Genomic DNA, 23,623 nt, shown 5'->3' with positions numbered 1-23,623 from the left:
TCCCGCATGGGGTCCAGTGCTGCCCATGGGCTGCAAGACTGCAGGGCCGCAGCTCTGCCAGCAACATCAGGCTGGTGGGGAGAAGCCCACGCAAACCCTGCAATCGCTCTGACCACTGCAAAGTGTCCTGCTTGCTGCTGGCAGGGCTCTCGTTACACCCCAGCCTCCCCAAGAACAGGATGGTAAAATGGGAAGCCAGTGGCAGTAGAAAAGAAAAACAACAAACCCCACAACAACAAGGAGGAATAAGTTACCAGATTGATAATTTTTAGAAGCATCCCAAACTCCCTCAGAGACCTGTAAGGAACCACAGATGCTTTTGTTCTTCATGCCTGTTTATTTTTATGCCAGAGGTTCATACTATATTTTCTGTTGGAAGGATAAGATATTAAAAAGGGAAAATACTTTCATTATAGCATACCTTTGCCCAAGATTTTGTTACCGCCTGACTGACAGAAGCCAGACAAAGAAATAAAACAAAAGGAGAGAAAATGTTAAGCTTTCCACTTATTTAAAAACCTGTATTATTTTATGATTCTGCTTTACTTTATGCTACGGAAACTAACTCAAGACCTGATCAGAGTATCACTTTTCAAATGCCTAAATCCCTGTAAAGGTTTAGTATCTGGCTGTGTGCATTTTGCTCAGTATTAACATGTTCAATGGAGTACTTTGATTTTTTTTTTTTTTTATCTAGACGCCAGAAGCTGGTGAATATATGCTTCATAGCTTCAGATAAACCTTTTGTTCTTCTGGGGCTGATCAGCTGGTGCAGCAGCGAGAGGGAGAGGAGGAAGGAAATTCACAGGGGCTCCACGGTTTCAAAAAGTCAAATTACCTCTGAGCCATGGCATTGCTGATAATTTAAATGAAAAAATATATATACAGGCTGCACCACACAACATCTCTACTGTTAGGACTTTTAATGAAGCCCCAGTTGTGATGACACTGAAGCAGGGAACGCTACGGTGGGATAATTACTTGGCTCCCTCACAGCTGAGTTTCACAGATGCATTATTAACGGCACATTCCATGCCATAACGAGCACCGAATGTAGGTGGGATTCACAAGCCCCGGCATCCGCCATTAGCAGGTTGGCGCAAACACAAATGAGTGTTTTCACAAAAGCATGCAAAGGTTGTGAAATTCCAATGAATTCTTTCACTGGAAAAAAGAGTTCAAGCTGCCATGACCGGATATGTCACCTCCCACGGCACGCCGCGCGCCCGGCGAGGCACCATGGGAAATTACAGAATCCGAATGCATTGATTTTTCTGTAGAAAATACAGGCAGCAGCCCTGATGAAGAATTAAGGAGGAAATGTAATAACCTAATTCTCCTCCAACGTCCTCGCACACACACCCTTTCCAGCCCGGGCCCCCGGCTTCTGCACCCAGACAACTGTCAGGCAAAAGACGAGGATAAAAATTAGCTTTTGCCGAAGCAGGTGCTGGGATACTGCGCTGGGTGCACCCCTAGCTGCTTACACCAGGGCTGGACTTGGCCCGCTTTGTCTGAACATCATCAGCTTTAGGACAGAACATTTCCAAGCAATACTTGTTTTATGCTGCCACATGTTTTAGGTTATTCTCCATGACATTCATCCCCTAAATATTCTCCATTAGATGCAAGCCCTTAACAGGTTTTCTCCATAGAATACTATTTACAGTATAAGAAATTATTAATAATTCCTCCTCAAACTGTACTGTACATGGCTTGAAAACTCTGGAGAATACAGAAAGAATTTTCCCTCTCTCCTTCACGCCACACACATAGAAAATATGACATTATCATCTTCCTTTATTATTGGGCAAGTTAGCCCAGCACTGCGCCTACATCCCTTCCTAGCCTTGTCAATGGCAGATGCAATTAAGACTTTCCTTATGACCGCACAGTAGTTCTTATTTCACTGTTTTCAGCATCAGTTTGAACTAAATGCAGTTACAAAATTAGTGGCAGCCCTGCTCTTTTTTTTTTTTTAAAAAAGCTTCCATTTCAAGGTGACCCTTTTCCTATTTTGTGTGTCACCCCAAGTGTTGCTGCATGCATACTGAACCAATGCTCTCCCAGTAATTAACACCAGCACTTAATGAAGTCCAGCTGCTGCTATAGCAAACTGAAGGGATGCCAACCTTTGTAAACTAGTACTTGGGCTACTCCAGTTACAGCTGCTTTAAAACCACAGCAGTCAACTTCTCTTTGCCTACTTCTCAGAGATAATTCTTACCAAATAAGACAAGTGTTCAAGATTAAGCATTTAATAACAAAGCTTATCTCTGAACTAATATTTCAAGCTGGAAATGATATAAAGGGCTGGATCAACTTAAATGAACACTGCAAAATTAATAAAAATCCTGAGCAGCAAATGAAAAGCTAAAATGAAGATTTGCACTGTTAAATACATAAACCTTTAAAAACCCTAAAAGTGCAGTTCCAAGGGAAAATTGGAGACAGATTCTCCAGCAATATCTGTTCCTCTGAACTCCTTTCCTGATCCAGTACAAGAAACACGAACTGCCAATGCTTTATTAAAATAATGCACTCTGCCAGTTGTTTCATTACATGCAGTGGTATGGTAGGGATACTAGGTGAATGTTTTTGGAGAATGTTTGAAAAAGTTTGTGTTATAACTCATACCACATGGATTTTCAAAAGAGGAAAAAGAACTCCTTCCACAGTCTTCCTCTACATGTGCTTTCTCTCTCTGCTCCTTTATCCACCTCTCTTAATGTGCTACTTTTCCATGCAGAAGTACTGATAACATTGCCCAGTTTAAGTGGGAAATTTCTAAACTCCTCTCCATAGCCAAAAAAAATCCAATTCAAAATTGTAAAACATGCCCTCCTTTCCTCTCAGACCCACACAGTAGATATTACATCCCACATTTCTGCTTTACATACCCACGCAGGACTCCCGCTTCAGTCAGAGACATCCAATTTGGGCTGGAGACAGAGACCTGTGAGCTGAGCTGGCCCGGGGAGGGGAGGACCCCACCGCTGCTGGGCCAGGAGCTGGGGGCAGCAGGGAGGGCCGGGCTGGTGATCTGGGCTCAGCCGACGAAGGGCAGAACCGTGGCAGCTGTACTTAGTTTTCAAAATTACTAACAGAGGTAATGGCTTCTACTATGATAAACACTAAGTGGCCTTTCAAAAGGCATGAGGGAAGGGAACTGGCTAATTTACTTTCATTTGAACTAATTTACACATAGGTAACATGTATCAATTCACAAATACATTCAGCGCCAGGAAATCAACAGTTCTTCCAAGCAGGGGTTAATCCAAGGCCCAAGCCCTGCAATCGGTCCAATTTTTCCACCAGAGACCTAACATTGCACAGGATCGGTATTAAAAGTACATCCTCGATTATTCTGGATGTCCATGCCCCTGAGAATATAACTTAAAAACAAAATCATTAGCTTACACAATAACATAGTCCTTGAAACAAAAAATTTGTGTGTGCAGAGCAATGCTGACTTCCAAGCACAAATTCCTTTGTTTTCCTTAATGCTAGCTTTGGACCCTACCGATGACTCAAAAGGAGCTGCACTGAAATAACTGCGTAACCTGGCAGCACTCTGCAATATATCAACATTCCACAGGCAGGAAGGTAGCAAAGGGCTAAAAGCCAAGAACCCAACTTTGGTTTAATTTACAGAAAATATTACACATATTACACCATCTATTCTTTTTATTCTAAGTTTGATATTAGATTATCCAGACTTTGACAGGGTAAGCTAATGTTTAATTATCAAAAAGCCGTTGTGGCTAGGTTCCGCAAGGGCCAACCACGGGAGAGGGATGTGGTGGTTTCGCATGGCACGGCACAAGGCTCACAAACCTCTCGCGTGCATTGGCCCCTATATAAGAGTCAACCATGGAAAAAAGTCTGTTTACAACAAAAGGCATCTGGTAACCATGATTATTCTGCCTCAAAACTGAACATTTTAGACTTCTTAGCTCCCTCTTTTGTTCAGTTTTAGTTCTCATGCTTGCCGTTTTCTGCTCTGCCCTGTTCTTTTTTTGCGCATGTTATAACCCAGCACGACAAAAATCTGCGTAGTCAATCACACCACTGATTTTTAAACAGGTGAGTGTTATTAGTTTCACCAAGAAAAGAGGTGCATAGGTGTATTTTAAATTCATTTTTCAAATCACTTCACAAGGCAGCTACCCTGTTTCTTCTGCAATGATGACACTCACAACTTGCTAGCGTGGAAACTCAAGGGAATTGTCTACTTGAAAGTAGAGCCTGAACTGCTAAATATGGATTCAGATCTAGATATTGAAACCTTCCTGCTTCCCAAACGTTGAGTGTTCAGATCCAGCCATACAGTCTTTACTCAGACTTTAGACTTCAGGTTCCTCTAACGTGTTGGTGGTGCTCAAATGCAAACAGGCAGCGGGGACTGTATCCACAAAATTACGTATATCTTCTCTTTTGTACTGGAGGTCTCTTTTTAAAGTTGCTGTGTGCCAGCAGTCTGGTGTTAAGTAAAAGATTTACAATAACTTCTCAAGAAAAAAAAAAATCCTTCATTATGAAACTGGCAGGCAGAGGAGCTGAAGGTCCTTATGGGGTACTACTTTGTGTTCAAGATTTTAAAAGGTAAGGCCATAGACACCTGAAAATAAAGTTTCTTCTAAATACTCATGAATAGAAGAATAGATGTTTTAAGATTATGTGTGGAAAGTAGAATCTGTAGACCTTTGAATACTGCTGAATTTATTACTTCAGTAACCCTAGACACTGCTATAACTGCATAGGTCCAGCTAGCCCCTGTGTAACACAGCGTACACACTCTATGGCCACAGGAGTAAGTTTATGGATCAGGTGTATGACAAATGTGGCTTGGTCAGGATAAAGCAATAGGTTTAAACATGCCACAGGCAGTTCTTCAGAGAAGTCCCTGTACCACACCGGTTTTTAAGAACAAGATTCAGGATTCCGGCATCTTGAACTTTAAACCTGCTGCTAAAGCAGGCACATTTTGATAAGACAAGACATAACTTCAGTGTACAAAATTTCAGGAATGGAAGCAGGTTTTTCTTTTTGCAATGAAGTGGAAAAGCATGTTTCCACGGTCTTTAAAGTGTTAGCTTTCATGTTCTTCAGTAAGTTACCCTCTGGTTTGCCACAAGCCCGGAGCCTCCCTGTTAGCCAAGTCAAACACTGACAAACCCGAAAAGGATGCTGCTGATAACCCCGGATCTCCTCTCAGCGAGCATGGCAAGGGTCTGGCGCTACTTCTCTTGTGTTCACTTTCCAGACAGGGAAATACTAATTGTCTTTTAAAAATCTCTATAGTATTCTGTCAATATTTTTTTTATTACAGCAGGGCATGTATAAATATTTTATTGTAAACCAAGGGCCTAAAATAAACAGTTTAGTAAATAGTTATTACATTACAAGGAAAAACATCTGTGGAAACTGTTTTCCATGTAATTATTCTTGCTATTTTACATTAGCTCTCAATGTGAATTTCTTTGGCTCTAATGTTTCACTTGTTCTAAATCTTCCTCCTTGCTGCTATTATTAAAATCTTAAAAAGGTGCCAAATCTTAAATGAAGAAAAAAAAATGATTCGCTAGAAATTATTCATATCACAGTGAGCCTCTACTAAACCTGGCAGGGGTGCAATATTTTCGGTGAAATTAACATAAAATATACAACTGCAAATTATCCAGGAAATAGCTATGTTCTTTACAGTGCGCATTTACATTTGGTAAAAAATGTTCTACTTATCTGTCTAGCACAAAGCTCCAATCGTTTCCAAAGGCACTTTTAAAGGGATAGCGACAGCTCTGCATAAGGAGCATGGTCCTTACAGCGGCTGTAACAAATAGCTAGTGGGGAAAGCGACCTTCGATAATTACTGAAGGTAACAGTCAGCGCTGGACATTCCTTGTGGTGAATACTAACAATCTAATTTTAGATTTATTTCTCTTTTGGTATGCTGGATGAATTTCCTCTCTTAGGCCTAAGTCCTTTCTACTAAACACAAGAAAAGCTGTAATACCATGTGAAATGCAAATTTTGCTGTAAATATTTTATAAAATTGTTGCATACATCCCAAAAGCTATAGGTCTTAATTGAGAGCAGGCTATTTTTCCAGTCAATATATGGAAATGGAAAATGCTAATTCATGTTTTTCTACTTATGAAAAACCCTGGAGAATGGCAAAACCACAAATGCGCTCACTTTAATATTATAAATATAATTTGGCTCCCTCTTTGCAGTCCCCGATGTCCTGGCTTTTATCTCCCAATGGCTGCAGAGGAAGAATCAGAGAATCGCTTTTACATCCCCTGCGCAGGAAGTCACCCCCGCGCGCTGCCAGCTTGGCAAAAGAGCAACAGCCTGAGCTCGCAAACGCGGCAAACAGGAACTGAAACAAGAAATTCCAGCGCTTTTACACAGGAAACAAGCCTTGAACGACAGCAAACCTGCTCAGGGCGAGCGGCGTGCGCACTCAGCCCCGCTGCCAAGAGCCGCCGCCACTGCAGGCTGGCTGGGCGGAGGAGCGGGGCTGCCCCCACACTGTCCCCCAGCCCCATGGCTCTTCCTTGGATTTATTTTCGCCCTTCAGAACAGCCGGTGGCTCAGACAATAAAGCCTGGAAACAACCTCTCACGAGTTGTACTGAATATGAATAAAAGTTATTTAGCCTGCTCCAGTGTACGGTTACTTGCACTCGCCTTTATTCATCCACTTTTCATTTCCTTGTCAAGGAAAAGACTGGTTTTTGCATCTTCTAGAAGAGAAATCAGTTGGCTGTTAAAACTCTCTAAAGGTCACTGATGCTGGCTTTGAAGACTGAAAATGATATTATTCCCCATTAGACTTTTAATCTCGTGAGTAGAGCTACAGTTAACATGGCTGTTTCATTTTCTACCAGGCACGAGTAAACTCATTTTTTCTTTCTCTACCAGAATACTTGATGGCATCCTATCTTGATGAGCAACATCTCATAGTTAAACAGTCCGAACAATGGAAACGCAAAATACTTTGCAAGAGGTTTTTTTCATTTTTAAATGCTATTCGATTAACCCTGAAAAGTCTTACTACATGCACAGCAAAATCCACCCATGGAAATCCCATCCAAGTCAAAGGACCTACTCTGGGTTGTCAAGACTGCAGTCCTCGCTGGCACCAGCAGGGAGACATGGCGGGGAAGGATCCATCTATTCCCAATTTGAGCTCTTACTCACACATCCCCTAAAACTTACCCCTACAAATGTTTCTGAATCAAGTAATGCTAGTGAGTGCAAGTGGGACCCGACGTGCCAGTAAGAGCTACTTGCGTGAGTGAAAACTGCCCCCTTAGGTGCCTCGTGGCTATTAAGATTAGATTTGCGAAAACCTTGTGGAAAAGTCTGTGGGGCAAGAATTTACAGGTGCGCACTAGTTTCAAAACCCACTGTACAGCGTTCACTGTTATAGTAGGCAGATGCATGGTAAAAATTCAATTTTCTTCATTCAAGACAGACTCTGATAACCAACTAGCAAAACTCAGACTATAATTTCTTATTCAGTGTTCCACATGAGATGCATTTTGCTGAATTTAACATGTTTTGCTGTTAATGGATTTCACAGTGTGTTGCCATTTTTATACAGCTGTCCAAATAAAATGTTGTGTACAATGATGTGCTTTTACTGTATTGCTAGCCTGCAAATGGCAGCCACTTCCCCCGTTGAAGCCTTAGGAAAAATGGGAAAACTCTTAGACTAGGCCATTTAATATAAGTATTTTGGGTCTCTAGAATTCTTTTCCTACTAAGTCATGTTCAAACAAGAATAAAGATGCAAGATAGATATAATTACACCTTGTACATTATGGTCTAATAGTATTTCCACTGAAAGGAAAAACAAACCTCAATATTTTCAGGTGTTAATAATAAAAGAATATTAAGTCATAGTTCTAGAGGTAACAGACCCACAACTTCGTGTTACTTGAAATCTGGCCTCCTAGCCTGCATGACAAATGTCTATTTTCTTTAGAATTGCAGACCAATGTTTAGATTGCAGGGACTACTAGTGCACAAAACACAAACCAGTAGTTAACAGTTTACAAGAAATGTCTGTGCTGAACTCCAGAACTGCTAACCTTCACCATCTTGAGCTGCTTGGCAGTGAAGCGTTTACAAGCAACTGCACATTTCTGTTTCAAAACAGGCTGTTCAGAAAATACACAGCGAGTTTTCCCCACATCAACTCTACATGGTTTCTTTGGCACCCAAAGTTGAACGCTTAATGCATGGAAATCTCCCACAGTCAAAGAGTATGATGGGTACCTTGGCATTAGATGCCCTGACAGTGGATGTTAACACTGTTAACACACTTACAAAAAAAAAAAAAAAAAAAAAAAAGACTTACAAGTTTCAGTGAAAACATGAAAAGAACCTAGCTTTCCTTTTAATAATGCTCTAGTAACATATTTAACTTTTCCAATACCTTATGTATTTTTGTAGTATTGGTTTTCTATATAACTATGGGGTAGTACAATACGCTTCCTTTTCTTTTTTAAGAGACAAAAGAAAACTTTAAAAGGACTTCAGACTTATATTTCAGGCCATTATTTTTGAATTATTATAATTACCAAAAAAAAAGAAAAAAGAAAAGTTATAGATTGCTTTTTCATTGTATTTTTTGAATTTTTCTTTGTTGAACTAAGTCAAAGGATATATCACTTTAAAAGGCTTAGATTAAAAAACCTAACATTCTCCCTCTAGATTTTCAAATGCAATATAAAGTAAACTAACCAAGCGACTAACATCTCATAATTTAAATTCCCAGTCCCTTGAAAGTTCATCACTCAGGTTTAACACAGACATTGTTGATTTCAGTTTCTGGCACATCAGAATTAGCCTCCAAAGGAAATGCTCTGCATAGATGTTCTTCTATAAGTGGAGGCACAGCTATTAAACAGTTTTAAAACATTTTAAAAGGGTAGGGAGGGTTGTTTTGCTTTCCTCCTGTCCCCCCCCCCCCATCCCAGATTTTAATAATAAATACTGAGTCAAAAGGTCAAAAGTTGCTTTTTCCATTTTTTCTTTTTTTTTTAAGAAAAAGGGAAAAAAAGGGAAATTCTTAACTAGAAAGTTAAAAAAAGAGAAGATGTCACTGGAATACTTTCTTCCCTTCAACTTTAGCTATCTATATCCGGCCCAGCTTGAATCAGTTACTGTTCATTGTATGAAGTTTCATCATTTAACTTTTGCTGCCAATATTTATTCCTGAATATAACTCACAGTCATGGGGTTTAAGAAATGTTTGTCCATACCCCAATAATACACGATAGCTGATGCGTGCAAAACATAACAGCAGAGGACATACCAGTGGTGCTATTTGATGTTGATCCTTTAAAACACCCAAACTCTACCTGGAGCAAAACCTAAACCCAATGGATCTTCCTAGCCTGAACCACACTAAAAAACTTGCCTGTGAATACATAATAAGATATAGTCATCATAAAATCTAAACACTTCACAGTTACACGCACAATGTTCAAAGTATTTGGACATTTTTGAAGGCTCTTGACTGTCCACCAGACAATGGATGATACGCATCTGAAGGCAGGATTAAATCTCAAGTAGGCTATGATTGACTGAAGTAGTGATTTATGCACAGCAGAAGTGTGCTGTGTACTTCCTACCTGCCAGGCCAATTTTTGTGGTCGTCTTCTCCACCAATTCAGGATGTGCAAAAGAAGGGAACACCAGACCAAATTTGTTTTAGCCTGTTCCTATAGGAAGCAGGAGGTAAAAAGGCTCAAGTCCTCCCCATGGGGTCAGCATCTCATTCACCCCATCTGTCCCTGGGTTTGTGCCAGCAGGACAAACCACAGAACACAAAGCAGAGGCAAAGCAGAAGAGAACATATTGGTGAAAAAGACGACTACGGAAAACACCACGACCAGTGAGGTGTTTTGGCCTGCTATGGAGCTCTGTCTTCTGAAGACCATGGTATTCATACACGTGGTTTCTTTGGGTTTTTTCATTTGTGGCAGGACAAGAAAGTTTTTTCATTTATAAAGTCATGATTTGCCAGTTCTTTTCAGTTTGGCATTACTGCAGGGAAGACTAACAGGGACAACCTCAAATCTTCTTCCTCAAGCTTACTGTGCAATCACAGAGTAGTTATTGGCTGTTGCAAGAATGGTTAAGTTCTTTATTTTTTAATGAAAGAAATTTAATTTTTAGAATGGCACACAATGAATCTGCCAAGTCAAAATATTCGATTAAAAACCTTCTGATTCTTACAAAGGCCCAAAGCTGTCAAAAGTTACTAATAAATTGAACGAAAAGGACTTTGTGACAAAAACTTGCTGTACAAGCAAGCAGGCGAGCACATCTGGTGCAAACGACAGAGACCATTTGTGCAAAGGCTTTACCTGTGCTGGGAGCCTTGCAACACTGAAAAAGGTAAAAGCATTTAAATAATTTACAAGGGCTTCCTTCATGGGATCACTTGTAAGGAACCTCAGGGTAGAAAAGTTTTCCTCCACAAATGAAAAGAAAAAATAAGGTGCCAGTACCCCAAACAGGCAGAACACAGAGGGAGGGCCGTGTTTGATTTGACTTGCTTGCCAGCTATGACAAAACAGAAATAATTTTTTTAAGGGCCGTGTCAGTTGATAACCTCTTGTTCTAGGAGACTGGATTAAATCTTCCCCAAGGTTAAGGATGCCATTTAGTTTGAACTACAATTAAAGGCAACGAGCCAACTGTCTCTCTTTGAGGTCAACCAAGTGACAGGAGGAACAAATCTGGACCTTTAACATATAGACAAACCATTTTTCTCTGATGACTAGAGTTAGGGTTCAGCATATGTACGCCAGTACTCTTACTGATTCAAAACCAGAGGGTTGTTCCACAATAAAAAGAAGAAGAAAAATAAACATTTTAGGTCCAATGCTCAGAAGTGCTGAATATTGAACCAGATATTCAGAAAGAGTGAAATCCAGAACTTTATTAGAAAAGGAATTTAACCATAGTTTACTAGTACTATATACTTTCTTCTCCCGTTTTCCTATGACTGCAAACAGTCTGGAACCTTGTCTAGGTTTCCCCAACAAGGTAAAAAGAGTATTTTATAACTCTGCCTAAGATAATTCCTAATTAACCCAGTATGGGTTTTTCCAGCTTCACTAAACATTCATTCCTTTGTTCCTTATTCACTTCTCGTATTTCAGCTATCTTTCACAAAAAGGCATAAAGCTTTCTGTCACTCAAGAAAGGTAGTACTGGTACCTGATGTTTCCAAACCAATAAATTCATTTGGCAAATAAAGAAGAAATAGGGGTAACATCTACTTTCTCCAGATAAAACCATTATCTGTTAATAAGCTCCCATAAAGAAATCATCAACACCTAGATTCTAGGACAGAACTGATACAGACATTAGCCCCACAATTCACATGAGGAGAACAATGTCCTGAAAACAGTATTTATGTGAAGTCTGAAGACTACACCTAGAAATGATGGAGGGTTTGCTCCCTCCTCCACCCGCAAGAAATATTCTGGTGGGTTTTCCTCAAAAGTAGGACACAGAGGGGTGCTGACCTCTCCACTGGGAAGGAGTAGAGTCGTTTTGCCATCTGCAGGGAGAACCCAAACCCCATATGGTGAGGACTTGCTTTCTTTTCCAGATTCAAGATTAGCAAAGAGAGCCTAAGAAATTTGTTCGTGAACATAGAGATACATGGCCACACACATATAAAAAATATCTGAGAAACAGGGAGAAGAAAGCATCTCTGCAGACTCTTAAATACAAACGTACAACAAGTTTTCAAGGTTAATAGCATTAATAAAAATGAAGAACAAGTTACACATTCAGAGAAATCACTGCTACACAGGGCAAAGTTTACTGGAAAAAAGCATTTTTGCCACACTGCCTAACCGATGTTGAAAGGCTGGAATAGATTGAGGTGCTTGCTAATGATAACTTTGAAGAAACGTCACACTTAAAACTCAGACTGATTGCAGAAAAGGTGTTTTATCAACTGCTCCGTTTATGAATAAATATGAAACTACCAGGAAAACGTTTAAACAGGTGTAATCACAACTGCATATGAAAATTGAGTTTGGAGGCTGTAAGGAATCTTAACACAGTTAAGAAAGAATGAAAGCAATGTAAAACTGTGATCATAGCCGATTGTGCATGTATCATGCAAAACAGGAATGTTGTCATAGCAGCTATAAAAATGTCAGTGAAAACTAAACTACTATTACCAAGTTGTAAATGAAATGAAAAATGCAAAAGGAATATGTGAATGAATACATTAAGGGAAATGTTCTTTCCTAGTAGATAAACAAGCAAAACAAAATATATTCTCATGAAACGGAGTAATTTGTATGAACAAATATGCATAGAGAACAATTGCAGGAGGCCAGGTCTGCATAGTATGACCAGATAAAATTATTAAGATTTTGGGTAATGAAGTTTCCAGCCTTCAAAAGGAAGAGGCAGTAAAAATGTAATGTTATGAAACCAGTTTTGAAGTAAGAAACCAATTAAGTAACAGATTATATTAAGGGCCGATATTGTTTATACTAAAGTAAAGGGAGCTGCTTCTGTCTGTTAGCAATGGCAATTTGGCTTTCAGTGTGACTACAGTGTTAAAAAGTGTGGCTTTTAAAATGAAACATTTCTAGCCTCTTATACATTACGCTCATTACAATGTTATCGAACTACTTGCACAAATGCTTAATGCTAAAAATAATTAACACAAAAAAAATAGAAAGCCAGGGCTTAGAGTTAGACAAAATAACACGAGGACCTACAGGCACAAGCAAATCTCTCTGCCCAAGAGCCCGAGCCAGCAGCAAGCTCCGCTTGGGCAAAGTCTCCCGCAGCGGCACCGGCAGGACTCCGGCCAGCCTGCAGCACTCGCACGCGGCGGGATTAAGGCTCTCATGTGCATGTGGAAACACCATATATGTTGTTCATCTGTTAAGGGAAGTACACTTGGCTTTTTTTGCCTAAAATTAGTCTTTTCCACGATAGCCAGTCACTGCAAAATGAAAGTCTAGTCCATAATTAATGTTAATTAAGCAAGTCCAGATAGACTTGGATATTAAAGCAAGCACTGGCTAAATATATGAAGGTTGTACCTTCATTTCTGCATTAAAAGAGCAATTACTTGGAATATGCTTTACAAACATCAAAGTTAAAAAAATACTTTTGAGTTCCTAATGTGTCCATAATTAATTCACACATTCAGCTGTTGAGTCCAGAAATATGTTCCTGTTGCTAATTTGCATCTAATGCTTCAAAAACAATCTGGCACATTTTTATTTGCCTTAATGCCTGAAAGCTATTACCAAGATAGTGCTTTACAATGTCATCATCATTGCTACCACGTATATGCTTTAACTAACACTAGCGCTTAGGTCTGAAGACTTTCCCTCAAGATTTAAACAGTTTCGTCTCAGGACACAATGTCATGACGGTATCTTAATGGAAGGGAATGTATTTACCAAATAGCACCCTTAAACTTTAAATCAATTAGAATTCAAGTACTGTGTTGAACAAAATACACAGGAAAATGGGAATTCTACAAGAATTAAAGCTGCCCTTCTTCCCATATTGACTACATTTATTTCATATAAAATAAAAGATGTTTTATTATAATAGAGATTCTGAGAAGCGTTAGCTGTCCTCAACTCCCAAATCAATGAGAACAAGGAACAAAGTGCTTCACAAGATCAGGCCTGAGTATCAGAAATGCTTCACACCCTCATCAGAGATGCCCAGGGCTAGTATTTCCACATGTATAAAAGTCAGTTCTGCAAAAATGATCCTTATCTACATCCTTTTCACATACATGTGCACTTAGAATCTACTGTGACAGGCAGGAGTCCAAGACCATCCAAAATGAGTCCAAATTTTTATTTATACAATATATAAATTAGCAATTTTGTTAAGATCTGAATTTATGAAAACTATGAGTTCCTAAACCAAAAGATAAAACTGTTGGCTTCAATTTTTAAACAGAAGATGAAAACATAACTGGGAATATATTGGTTAATGTTTGATTTTGAATACCGTCTCAACTCCTTCACTGTGCTGGTTTCATCTCAGTGACTGAGCTTGGTATCAACTGCTAATTCTTTCGAACATAAAATCAGCTTTCTAAATTGCTGCTTTTTAGAAAATTATTTCTGTAGTTATTATTGCAGTTTGATCTCTTATAAGCAACAAACTTATTTTGTTGTTTTTAAATATTATGTTATTTTAAAATGTTAACAAAACAACAAACCTATATTTAGTAATTTTTTGTTTAGAACACTTGTATGCATCTGAAAGAAACATAACTGTGGATGGATGTTACCCCTCCTCTTTGCATTTAATTCTGGCAGAGTATTTCCAGAACTTGAAACAGGATCTCCAAGGGCAGGAAAGGTAATTCAGATACTTGGAGTCCTACACTACATACAATGTATGCTATGCCATGGTTTGAGACAGTACTCAGAAAACTCTCCCCATTCCTCCAAACGCAGTCGTCCCCATCACATCAAACCAGGAGGTATTTATCCAGACAGCAGTCCAAGAACCAGACCACTGAACAATTTCAATGCGACTTCTGGAAGTTTTCCCTCCAGCACTCCCTTTTGTCCCCAGTGGCTCTGAAAGCACAAACAGGGCCTCATGCTTCACATCGCACATACCGCAACACGTCCAGCCCACGCACCCCTCCCTCCCTCGCTGCTCACCAGCATTCGTGTATGAATTTTGACTAGGAGCACTGGCAATTGCACATGTAAGGACAGGAGCAGCACTGGGGAAGGGATCTACTGAGCTCCAAGAAGTTGGACAGCCTCTCTCGAGCTCACAAACACACTCCTCTGGAGCTGGAGGCAGGAAGGTCCTGCAGTAATCCCAGTGTTAGAGCATGACCAGGAATCATTATTTTCCCTGTTCCAGCACTAACTACACCCCAGTTGAGTTTCCTGTGCACGTTTGCCAGGAGACTTTCTTAGAAAAAGGGAGAAAGAAGGGTGGGGACAGTTGTTCATCTTTTTTGAACATTAAATAGAAAACATCCCCCATCTAACTGAGACAGAGAGAAGTACTGCTCTGTCCACTTCTCTTACCCAAACAGCCGAGAGCCCCAGCACGGATTCGAATGGACTTTCCCTTGATACTGGGTGACCTGACCCGCTTCGAGAGCACCAAGTCTGTGGAATTTTGGGCACCCTGAAAAACATTAATTAGGGCACCCGGCCTGGCTGTGGGAACAGCACAGCTGTAAAACCTAATAGGAAAACCCTGGGCCAAATCCTGATGTTCCCTGTGCAGGGCTCCGAGCGGGGCCTCCCTTGGCGGTGTGGGACGGGGGTACTGCTGGGGCCCTTTCCCTGCAGCAGCCACCCCTCGCCTGCCGTGGAGACTCGGCAGTGGCCCCGTGACGGAGATTGAGGTTCTGTGGGTCCCCCAGCCACCAGGGAGAAGCCGCACTGACAGATTTCCGTGCTTCTGGCTGCTGCCATGGCTACTCAGTGCCCCCTGTAGAGCCCACGGCTGCGTACGCCCATCTTCCCCTGCATCTACAGAGACTGCACATCAGAAGCAGTGGTAGGTGGGGAGATAAGGGGGAGAAGCTTTAAACATTGCCAGGTCAGCGCAACAGGAGGTAAGCAAGTACAGAGGCAACAAGAACTACTGAAAGTTTTTGATATAGTCCCAGGTGGACTCCCCAATGCCTGCAAATGTTTCAAAGGGGGATCCCATTTCTGCGGGCATGGGAATGTTTCAAAGGAGCCCCAATCAGTGCAATGTTTCAAAGACCTCTGCTCTCTAAAAATTCCACCCCGAACCTCCCCCCCCGGCTGAAAACATTTCTAAACAGATCCCTTCCTGGCTAACCACAGTTGAGGAGGTCTGTCTGCTGCTTACAGCCCTCCTACAGGCCCCAGTGTAAAACAAAACAAAACATCCACCATTTACCTCCTCTGGGGATGTATCCAGCCTGCTCCTTCCCCAGGGACCCTGTGCAGGACCCAATGCGCCTCTGCGTTTGTGCACAGGATATGAAGGGCTAGAGTGCAGAAGGGTAATTTTTCAAAGCGGTGTGTGGGAGTAGCACTGGAAATTCCCTGCATACTGCTTCGAAAAAAATAAACCCCCTGCCTCCATGAATTATGAGCAGGGCCTCTGACTTCAGACTGAGGAGCCAAGAGGTTGAAGAGGGAGGCACAGCCAACTTAACTGGATGCACTTTTTAAGACTACAGTGTAAGAAATAATTGAATTCTTTAATCATGTTATGGACACTGATACTTAAGAGGTGTCACTGCTACAGAGCAGGGATTCCTTTGTTGACAGTCACTTGAGCAGAATAAAACTGTAAGCAAGTGCTTAGGATATCTCAACTATTGATTTTGTGTTTCTCAAAGTGTGAGAAGGAAGTGCCGCTGAGAGGTCTTGGATTATCAAAGCCAAGGGGTTTTTTACCTAAAAATTACATGACAAGGCTAACTTCATTGTCTTGGCTCACTTCAAATTCAAAAGAGAGATAAAAATCTCTCCCTGGAAATGCTTATCCTACTCAAACTCTTATCTTAGATTGGTATCAATCATTCATTTTCCCCAGACAGCATCTCAATGACTATATTAAACCAGACACCTTAATTTTAGACAGATACAAGTTCATTGAGGTGAGTCCAACCCTAAGCTCCTGAGGAGACACAGTCTGAGGGCAAGCTCCCCTTCCGCCCCCCAAACACCCATATATTCACACTGGGATCTCAGTGCCCCCCCAGCACAAACAAATCCTCATCTGTAGATCTTAAATTGACAACAATGACATTAATAACCCCTGTGACACAGCCCCCGGTTGCAGAAACAGCTATATTAGCTTCTTTCTCTCGCTGCCCATCCGGCTAGACTTGGTTTAACACAGAGTAGAGAAACTCTTGCACCCCTTATTTTATAAGTGATAAACCAGCCTGAGTGGTAAGGAGGCACATGCCCATCTCTCCCATGGCCTGAGTAAGGGATCAAGGCTCTCAGGCTTTGAACAGAGCACAGGAGCAAGCCCAGGAGGCAATCCATCACTCTCCTTACTATTACTGACTCAGCACTATGCAAATTAACACCAAAAATCTGCACAGCATTTATTGCTGGAGAAATGGTGACATCTAGTCTCTCCTTTCCCCTCAGTATTCCCCAGTAAAGAACAAATACCAACAGCAGACTCACTGGCAACACCTTTTTGGAAGCAGTCACATGTCCTGAAGGAGAGGGGGCCCAAGCGCCTTGTGAACTGAGATGCCCAGAGTGGGAGGAAGCTTGGCTCCATATTAAAGGTTTTTAGAATTTACTCTTTCCTAAACTGCACCATAAAAAAAAGTGATGACTTGAACTTAATGAACGTTCTCAGTCCGTATCTCAACAAAGCGACACAAAGACATGATACCACAAAAGAATAAACACACATTTTCTTACCATATCCTGGTATTTACAGTGTTCTAGGTGTATGGAACTGAGTCCACATGCACCTTTGTATTTATATAGAGTTCTTCCACAGATGTATAATAGCATATTTACAGCTTCAAGGAAACAACAGGTATAGTTTTCACAAACAGCAGCACCACACTTTTCTCAGCCTCCTGTGCCTTCTACCACTGTTGTTTTCCAAGAGCATTAATAATGATCCTTGTAAAGTCATACATATCATCGTGTATTATTCCAGACAGCACTAATTTGGGGATATATCTAAATAAACTTCACACATCAGTTACTGGAAAATGAAGAAATTACATCTTTCCAAAAGGAAAAAGAATTCCCCTCTCGAATCAAGCAGAACCTTAACTCAGGACTTCATGACCTTTGTATTTAAAAATCATTTATTAGCTACTGGATCACAAATTAAGTTGAAGCAAGTGCTAGGCTTGCCTAAGGACTTCTTTCTTTCAGGCATCCTAAAAAAAAAAAATCTAGGGGGGAGCTACATGAAATCACTATGGTCCAATTAACAAGGATCTCACTCTTCAAGCTTGCAAACAAGAGATTACATTAACACCTGCTACAAAAGCAAACATTTTTAGATATCTTCATCTTAACCTGCTTGACATTGACTTCAAACTCCTGCCTGGCTCTCAGATGAGAATTATTGTGACTGACGTGTACTTTTCAGTTGGGGGTGGGGGTGCGAAGACTGTGTCAGTCCCTTTTTCTCTCTCTCTGGTATTTATGCGTAATTCACTTCAAAGATAATAGGAGTCACATACATGCATTGAGGGGAGAACAGTTTCCTAAATGTAAAATTGTTGAAGGAAAACCATTATGCTTGTGGGAGATAAATGCTGCACATGAACATGAGAGACACACAGACTGCGCCATAGGGTGCTTGAAGGATCTCATCCAACATATGCCTACAGTGGCATGTATAACTCACTCCTTTGTGGTCTGTGCATCAGAACAAACTGACCTCTTGGGCCAACACATACATTTATAACATCTGTACAGACAGGAAAAACATTTCTTTGTGTTCATCAGAAAAGCAATCGTACAGCTGCAGCAGAAATACAACCCATCAGATTACAGTAACACTTCACTACAAACTCTTGCGACAGGACTGTAGTAGAAGGCAGCAAGCACTGATTTTTAAAACACTTGTATGTCTGAAAAGTTGAACTTTCTGAAGTCTAGAATTGTTGGAAAAAGAAGAAAAAAAACCCACTGAAGTAACTCTGCAAGTGTTTTGTTTTGACAATGTTCCTCACAAATTCACCACACTTAGGTGGGAAAATGCTAGCAGTTAAATCTATTCAATGTCATGACATACAAAATTGAAACATAATTGCTCCTAAGTGGTTGACAACTGGCAAGTACTTTTTACATGGATAGAGAGAAATTTGTGCTATCAAATGGAAGATACTGTCAAAAGTTTGATTTTAATATAAATGAAAATGCTACATGAGGACTCAAAAGCATAAGGAAAAAAGCTCAGCAGTAACACTTTTATAACCACATATTTAAAAAGCTTTGAAGTGAAGAATCATTACATCAAAATCATTTTCCTTGAAAGATAAAAAAAATAAATTACAGCATGAATATTAACAAGTTATTAGAATAGTGAATTTCAAAGAGTAGCAAAAAACAAGCAGCCGATGAGTGGCCTAGTTTAAAGAATGTCTTACCAATCATATGGTTAGCGACATGGATTTGTATCTCTCTCTCATTCTCAAAGGTCATCTGGCACTTGATGCATTGATAGGTCTTTTTCTGTTTAATAACCAAAAAGAGATTAGAGAAAACTGCACCGTAGCATAAGGCAAGTGTGATCATGAATATAGCATGTTACGTGCTTCAACTTTGCTCCACTGAGGCCTTTTCTGCTCATATATCCCCAACGAGACACCAAGTTGGACTGGGCTTTTCTGGGACCATAAATACAATCTCTAATTAACAGCCTACTTTAGGAGAATTTTTAATTTCAACTTAAAAAATTTCAAATTATAGTGCTTGAAAATCTGATTGAGTACTTGAGCCATAATCAGATTGCTTGTGTCATTTAACCCATTGCAGTAAAAATTCCTGCAGAGTGAAATAAAAGACATTGAAAGGTAACTCTGTTTTCCGAAAAAGATCAACTTTCTCAAAAAATTCCCTCTTAGTTAAACTCAAAATACAGTAGGCAAAACACCTCTAGTTACTTGGGGAAGTGAAGGACAAAAGGAAAGCCTAAATTTTGTAATAGTCTCCCAACAGAAATCCTGGAAAAACTGCATTACCACAAAGAATTGTTTCCTAGCACAATCTGTTGTGTATTTTCTCCGTCTCAAAGTCATACCAGGGAGGCTTAGCTGCTGAAGTCAGGAGATAGTGTGAAGAGGCAATTACATGAACCTTTTATTCAAATACGGTAAATGGGGTTTGCACTCAGATTGACAGTGGTGCGTGTACTTGTGCAACATGACAGGAAAAAATCCAAGAAATAGTTTGTAGAAATTAAAATGCATGTTGACAAGTTAGACATCCAAGTTGGGAAAAAAATAAAACACAAATGCTAAACTTTTGGACACTTGCGAAACCTCTTATTTTCCAAAGCAGGAGTATGGTGCTTTGGTCTAACGGGCATGCTCATTTACTGCATGGGAGTATGCTATCTAAATAGACATCTTTTGACATGCAATTTAGAAAAATTGGGCCTTTTGTGCCTACTTCTTCCTAGAGAATAACTCCTACTGCAACACTTGCCACCAGGCATGAGCATGAGCGTGCGGTCCGTATCCTTACGGCTAGAGTGGATGGCAGCAGAACGTATGTGAAATCTCCACGCGCTGGCCACAAGCTCAGTTAGCTGAGGAATGGATGAGAACCCCAAGCCATTAGCACCGAGAAACCCAATTCAGTAAACAACACCCTCTTAACTTTTTTGAAGCAGAATATTTTGTGGGTGTTTTTGGTGCACTTTTAGGTGCACATTATTTTTTCTTACAGCCTCCACCCCACACCTAGGTATAGAATCCCATTTTTAGGACAGCAGTAATAAGTCAGAAGTTTTGAGTTAAACAGAGGAGTTGCTGTCACCCCCTCTGCGCATGGGATTCAATTTCCTCGAGCACCTGCTGAGGAAAGAACAAATTAGGTGCTGCCAAGAGCTTCTTAACTACTTCCCATGTCATCAATGGCAACAAGTTAGCCTGCTGGAGGTTAATGAACATGCTGTAATACCATAATAACAAATGCACCAGTCTATGGGTGCTATGCGTGTTCCATGAATTCTGTACGCACTATGCGTTTGCACATAGGCAGGGCTTTCTAGGCTAAAATAACAATGGGTGATTAACACGATAATAGGAAGAAGGCAGTACTCCACTGGCCGAAACCTGACACAGCCAACCATATAAAAGGAAATAGTTTGGATTGGCTAGTTATCCCTAGGCAGCTCAAGAAAGTATCCTCCTGGAGTCCATTTGGAAATCAAGGCTGTTAATGGAAAAGCAGCTGGATTTCTGCAGCACTCTTTCTTGGGAATCTATTCCAGCAGACGAGCACAGCACACACACGTACACATCCTCTCAAACACACTGGCATACACATGCTGAGGGCTCCTAACTTTAAAAACAAAACAAAACACAAAAAACCTTGGAAGAGAAAAATGGGATTGGGCAGTGAATGATTCATGTGGTCACATTTAAAACTTGAAACCTTCCTCCTCTTTAAAACTTCGAAGCTGACTAAGTTCTGTGCCTTGTTCAACAGTTATCTCTGTTATGAGGGTTCCCTAAGTAACTAGCTAAAAAGGACAATATTTCAGCTCCACTCTATTTCAAACCTTTAAAGTTATATTAAACACAGACAAATGATTCATTTTTCTAATTGATTTTGGAGCTTCTGAAAGCTGCTTACTAACAGATCTGGAGACAGGATGTCTTTGTTTACCCACAGACCCAGTGCAAACTCCTCCACGCCATTTCACAAACTTATAAAACACTCCGCTTGGCGTGACCACCCCTCAGAGAAGTCAGCAGATTTCAGACTTCCTCTGGGTATTATCTTTAGCCTCAGCTGAGACACATGCATGCAAAAGAGCAGCTTAACTGAGGCGATGGCTTTTGTGACAGGGTACCCTGCTTGATACGGAGTGAGGTTAGTAAGCGGCCTCATACAGGTCATGAAATCACTATAGCTAGATTAGCACCCAAATAGAAGTGCAAGAGATGGAAGAGCTGATTTTTTGGCTCATTAATAATTCTCTTTAGAAGAATGTCACAAAACCAGGCTTCGATTCTCTGTAAATGGGGAGCACTAGTTTTAATACAAGGTTGTGTTATTTGTGGTGCCAAATATGATCTCCTACTACCATTTTTGTGGGTATCACGGCTTCACGAACATTATTAATGGGTCAGTTATCTCTTTTTAAAGTTTTGCCTTCACAAGTGGTGACAACAAAGGTGCCCAGACTCTGGGGAGCTAATAGAGTCTAGGTGACGGCATCTAGGTGACATAAAAGACCAGATGAGCAGGCCTTCAGCGGAGAGCTCAATCCCCATTAAGCCAAGATATTTAATTCTAATCTTGGCACAAAACAGTAGTAGTAACAACAGAGGGTTCTGGTTTCTTTTCTGAAGTAACTATTGTTCCCATGGGTTTTCCAGACTGTCCTCCTTTAAATCTGGAAATGGTTTCCTGTTCTACAAAGAAAATATTCCTCCATTCAAGTGGATTTACAAGGGAAGAGAAGGGGTGTGGGGGAGAACAAAGAGAAGGAACTGCGTCCAAGAAAATGTGCAGGAGAAAAGGAACTGAGTAAAGGAGCACAATAGGGCTCATTCCTCCAACTTTCTGTGCCACCTCCTTTGCCTCTTCAGTCCAGATAACCTAGGTGGGCTAAAAATAGTAACACCATTCAAGATGGAAATTTAACTGAAGTCTAAGCATTTGCCATTGTCAATGTTAAACAAGCATTGCTCGTGATGACTATGCTACAAAATAAGGATAAATCAGTGTAAGAGAAAGAGCAGCTTGAAACATGACTGTTTGCAGTACTACAAGGGGCAATGAGAAATCTCAATACTAAACAACTAGTCATGTTTCTCAAGACATGCACATTCCTCTAGAAGATATATTAAAAGGAATTAATAAAATATATTCAAAACTGAAGCTCCTACGCACAGAAATATGTTCAGAAAAACATGAAAGCATTACTTCTGATGCGATTGTAATAGAATAAAAAAAGTTCTTGAGCTATACATGTGCCAGATACTGGAATGGTACCTCCACTTGTGATGCTCATCAGAAAAAAGAAAAAAAAATTTAGTCCTATCCAAACAGAATAGCTCATGTAAAACTATAAGAATCAAACACAAACTGATGTTAGAGCAAACTTTTATTACTAAGGTGTATTTTATTTATTCCTCTTAGTAATGTTCCTTACGGAAGACCATTGACTTGACTTAAAATCTCCTAATAACAAATCCTCCAATACAGATGTTGCCATGTACACAAGGCAAAAACTTTGTCCATCCGGAAATCTATCTTTGTTGATCATCATGTTTGGACCCTAGTTAGATGTCCTAGAAACAAAGGTGATCAGTTCACAGATATTTCTTCCTGGTTGTTTGCCATACTAAAATGTAAGTGAGGAAGACAGAATACAGCAGCATCTTCAAGGGTTATGTACTTTCTTTCATATTTATGGATTAAAAAACAAAACAAAACAAAACAAAACAAAACTCCCAAGCAATTCTGTGTGCTTTTTGATCCTCATCTAGCTGCCTCCAACTGATTTTCAGAACAAAACCTCCAAAAATGCAATAGTAAAAAACCCAAACAAAATATAACAAAATAGTCACACTCCCTTTGTCGTGCTATATCCATGTGCATATGTACACAAACTTAAATACATACAGTAAAAACGAATTGTTCTTTTTCTCCTGCTCTATCTTCTTTTCTTCCCAAATATTTTCATTTTTGATTCATCAAGAGCTAATATTTATTTTCTTCCTTTCTTTCACTTTGGGGTTAAATCTTCATTTAAGTTTTTTTCTGAAATTCCTTTAGTCTTCCACTCTCACTTCTTCAATTAAGAAATATAACTGCTGGTGGAGCGATTTCCAACGTTGAAAGAAGTTCCAGATTTTGTATGTCATCATCATCTTTTCCGTCTGCTTG

The 23,623-nt window shown here is 40.2% G+C and overlaps 1 protein-coding gene across 1 annotated transcript in view; it reads right to left on the bottom strand.

Annotated features, from left to right (window-relative positions):
- The window catches only part of ZNF423 (zinc finger protein 423), a 234,886-nt gene that overhangs the window by 70,936 nt on the left and 140,327 nt on the right, over positions 1–23,623 (bottom strand). Inside the window, exon 6 of the mRNA XM_059824774.1 lies at positions 19,144–19,228. Within this exon, the coding sequence (XP_059680757.1) occupies positions 19,144–19,228 (85 nt within the window). The remainder of the gene's footprint in view (positions 1–19,143; positions 19,229–23,623) is intronic.

Source organism: Gavia stellata, chromosome 15, assembly GCF_030936135.1.
Source record: "Gavia stellata isolate bGavSte3 chromosome 15, bGavSte3.hap2, whole genome shotgun sequence".
Taxonomy (NCBI): domain Eukaryota; kingdom Metazoa; phylum Chordata; class Aves; order Gaviiformes; family Gaviidae; genus Gavia; species Gavia stellata.
Note: the sequence above shows the minus strand (reverse complement) of the source record. Positions and strands in the feature narration are given on the sequence as shown.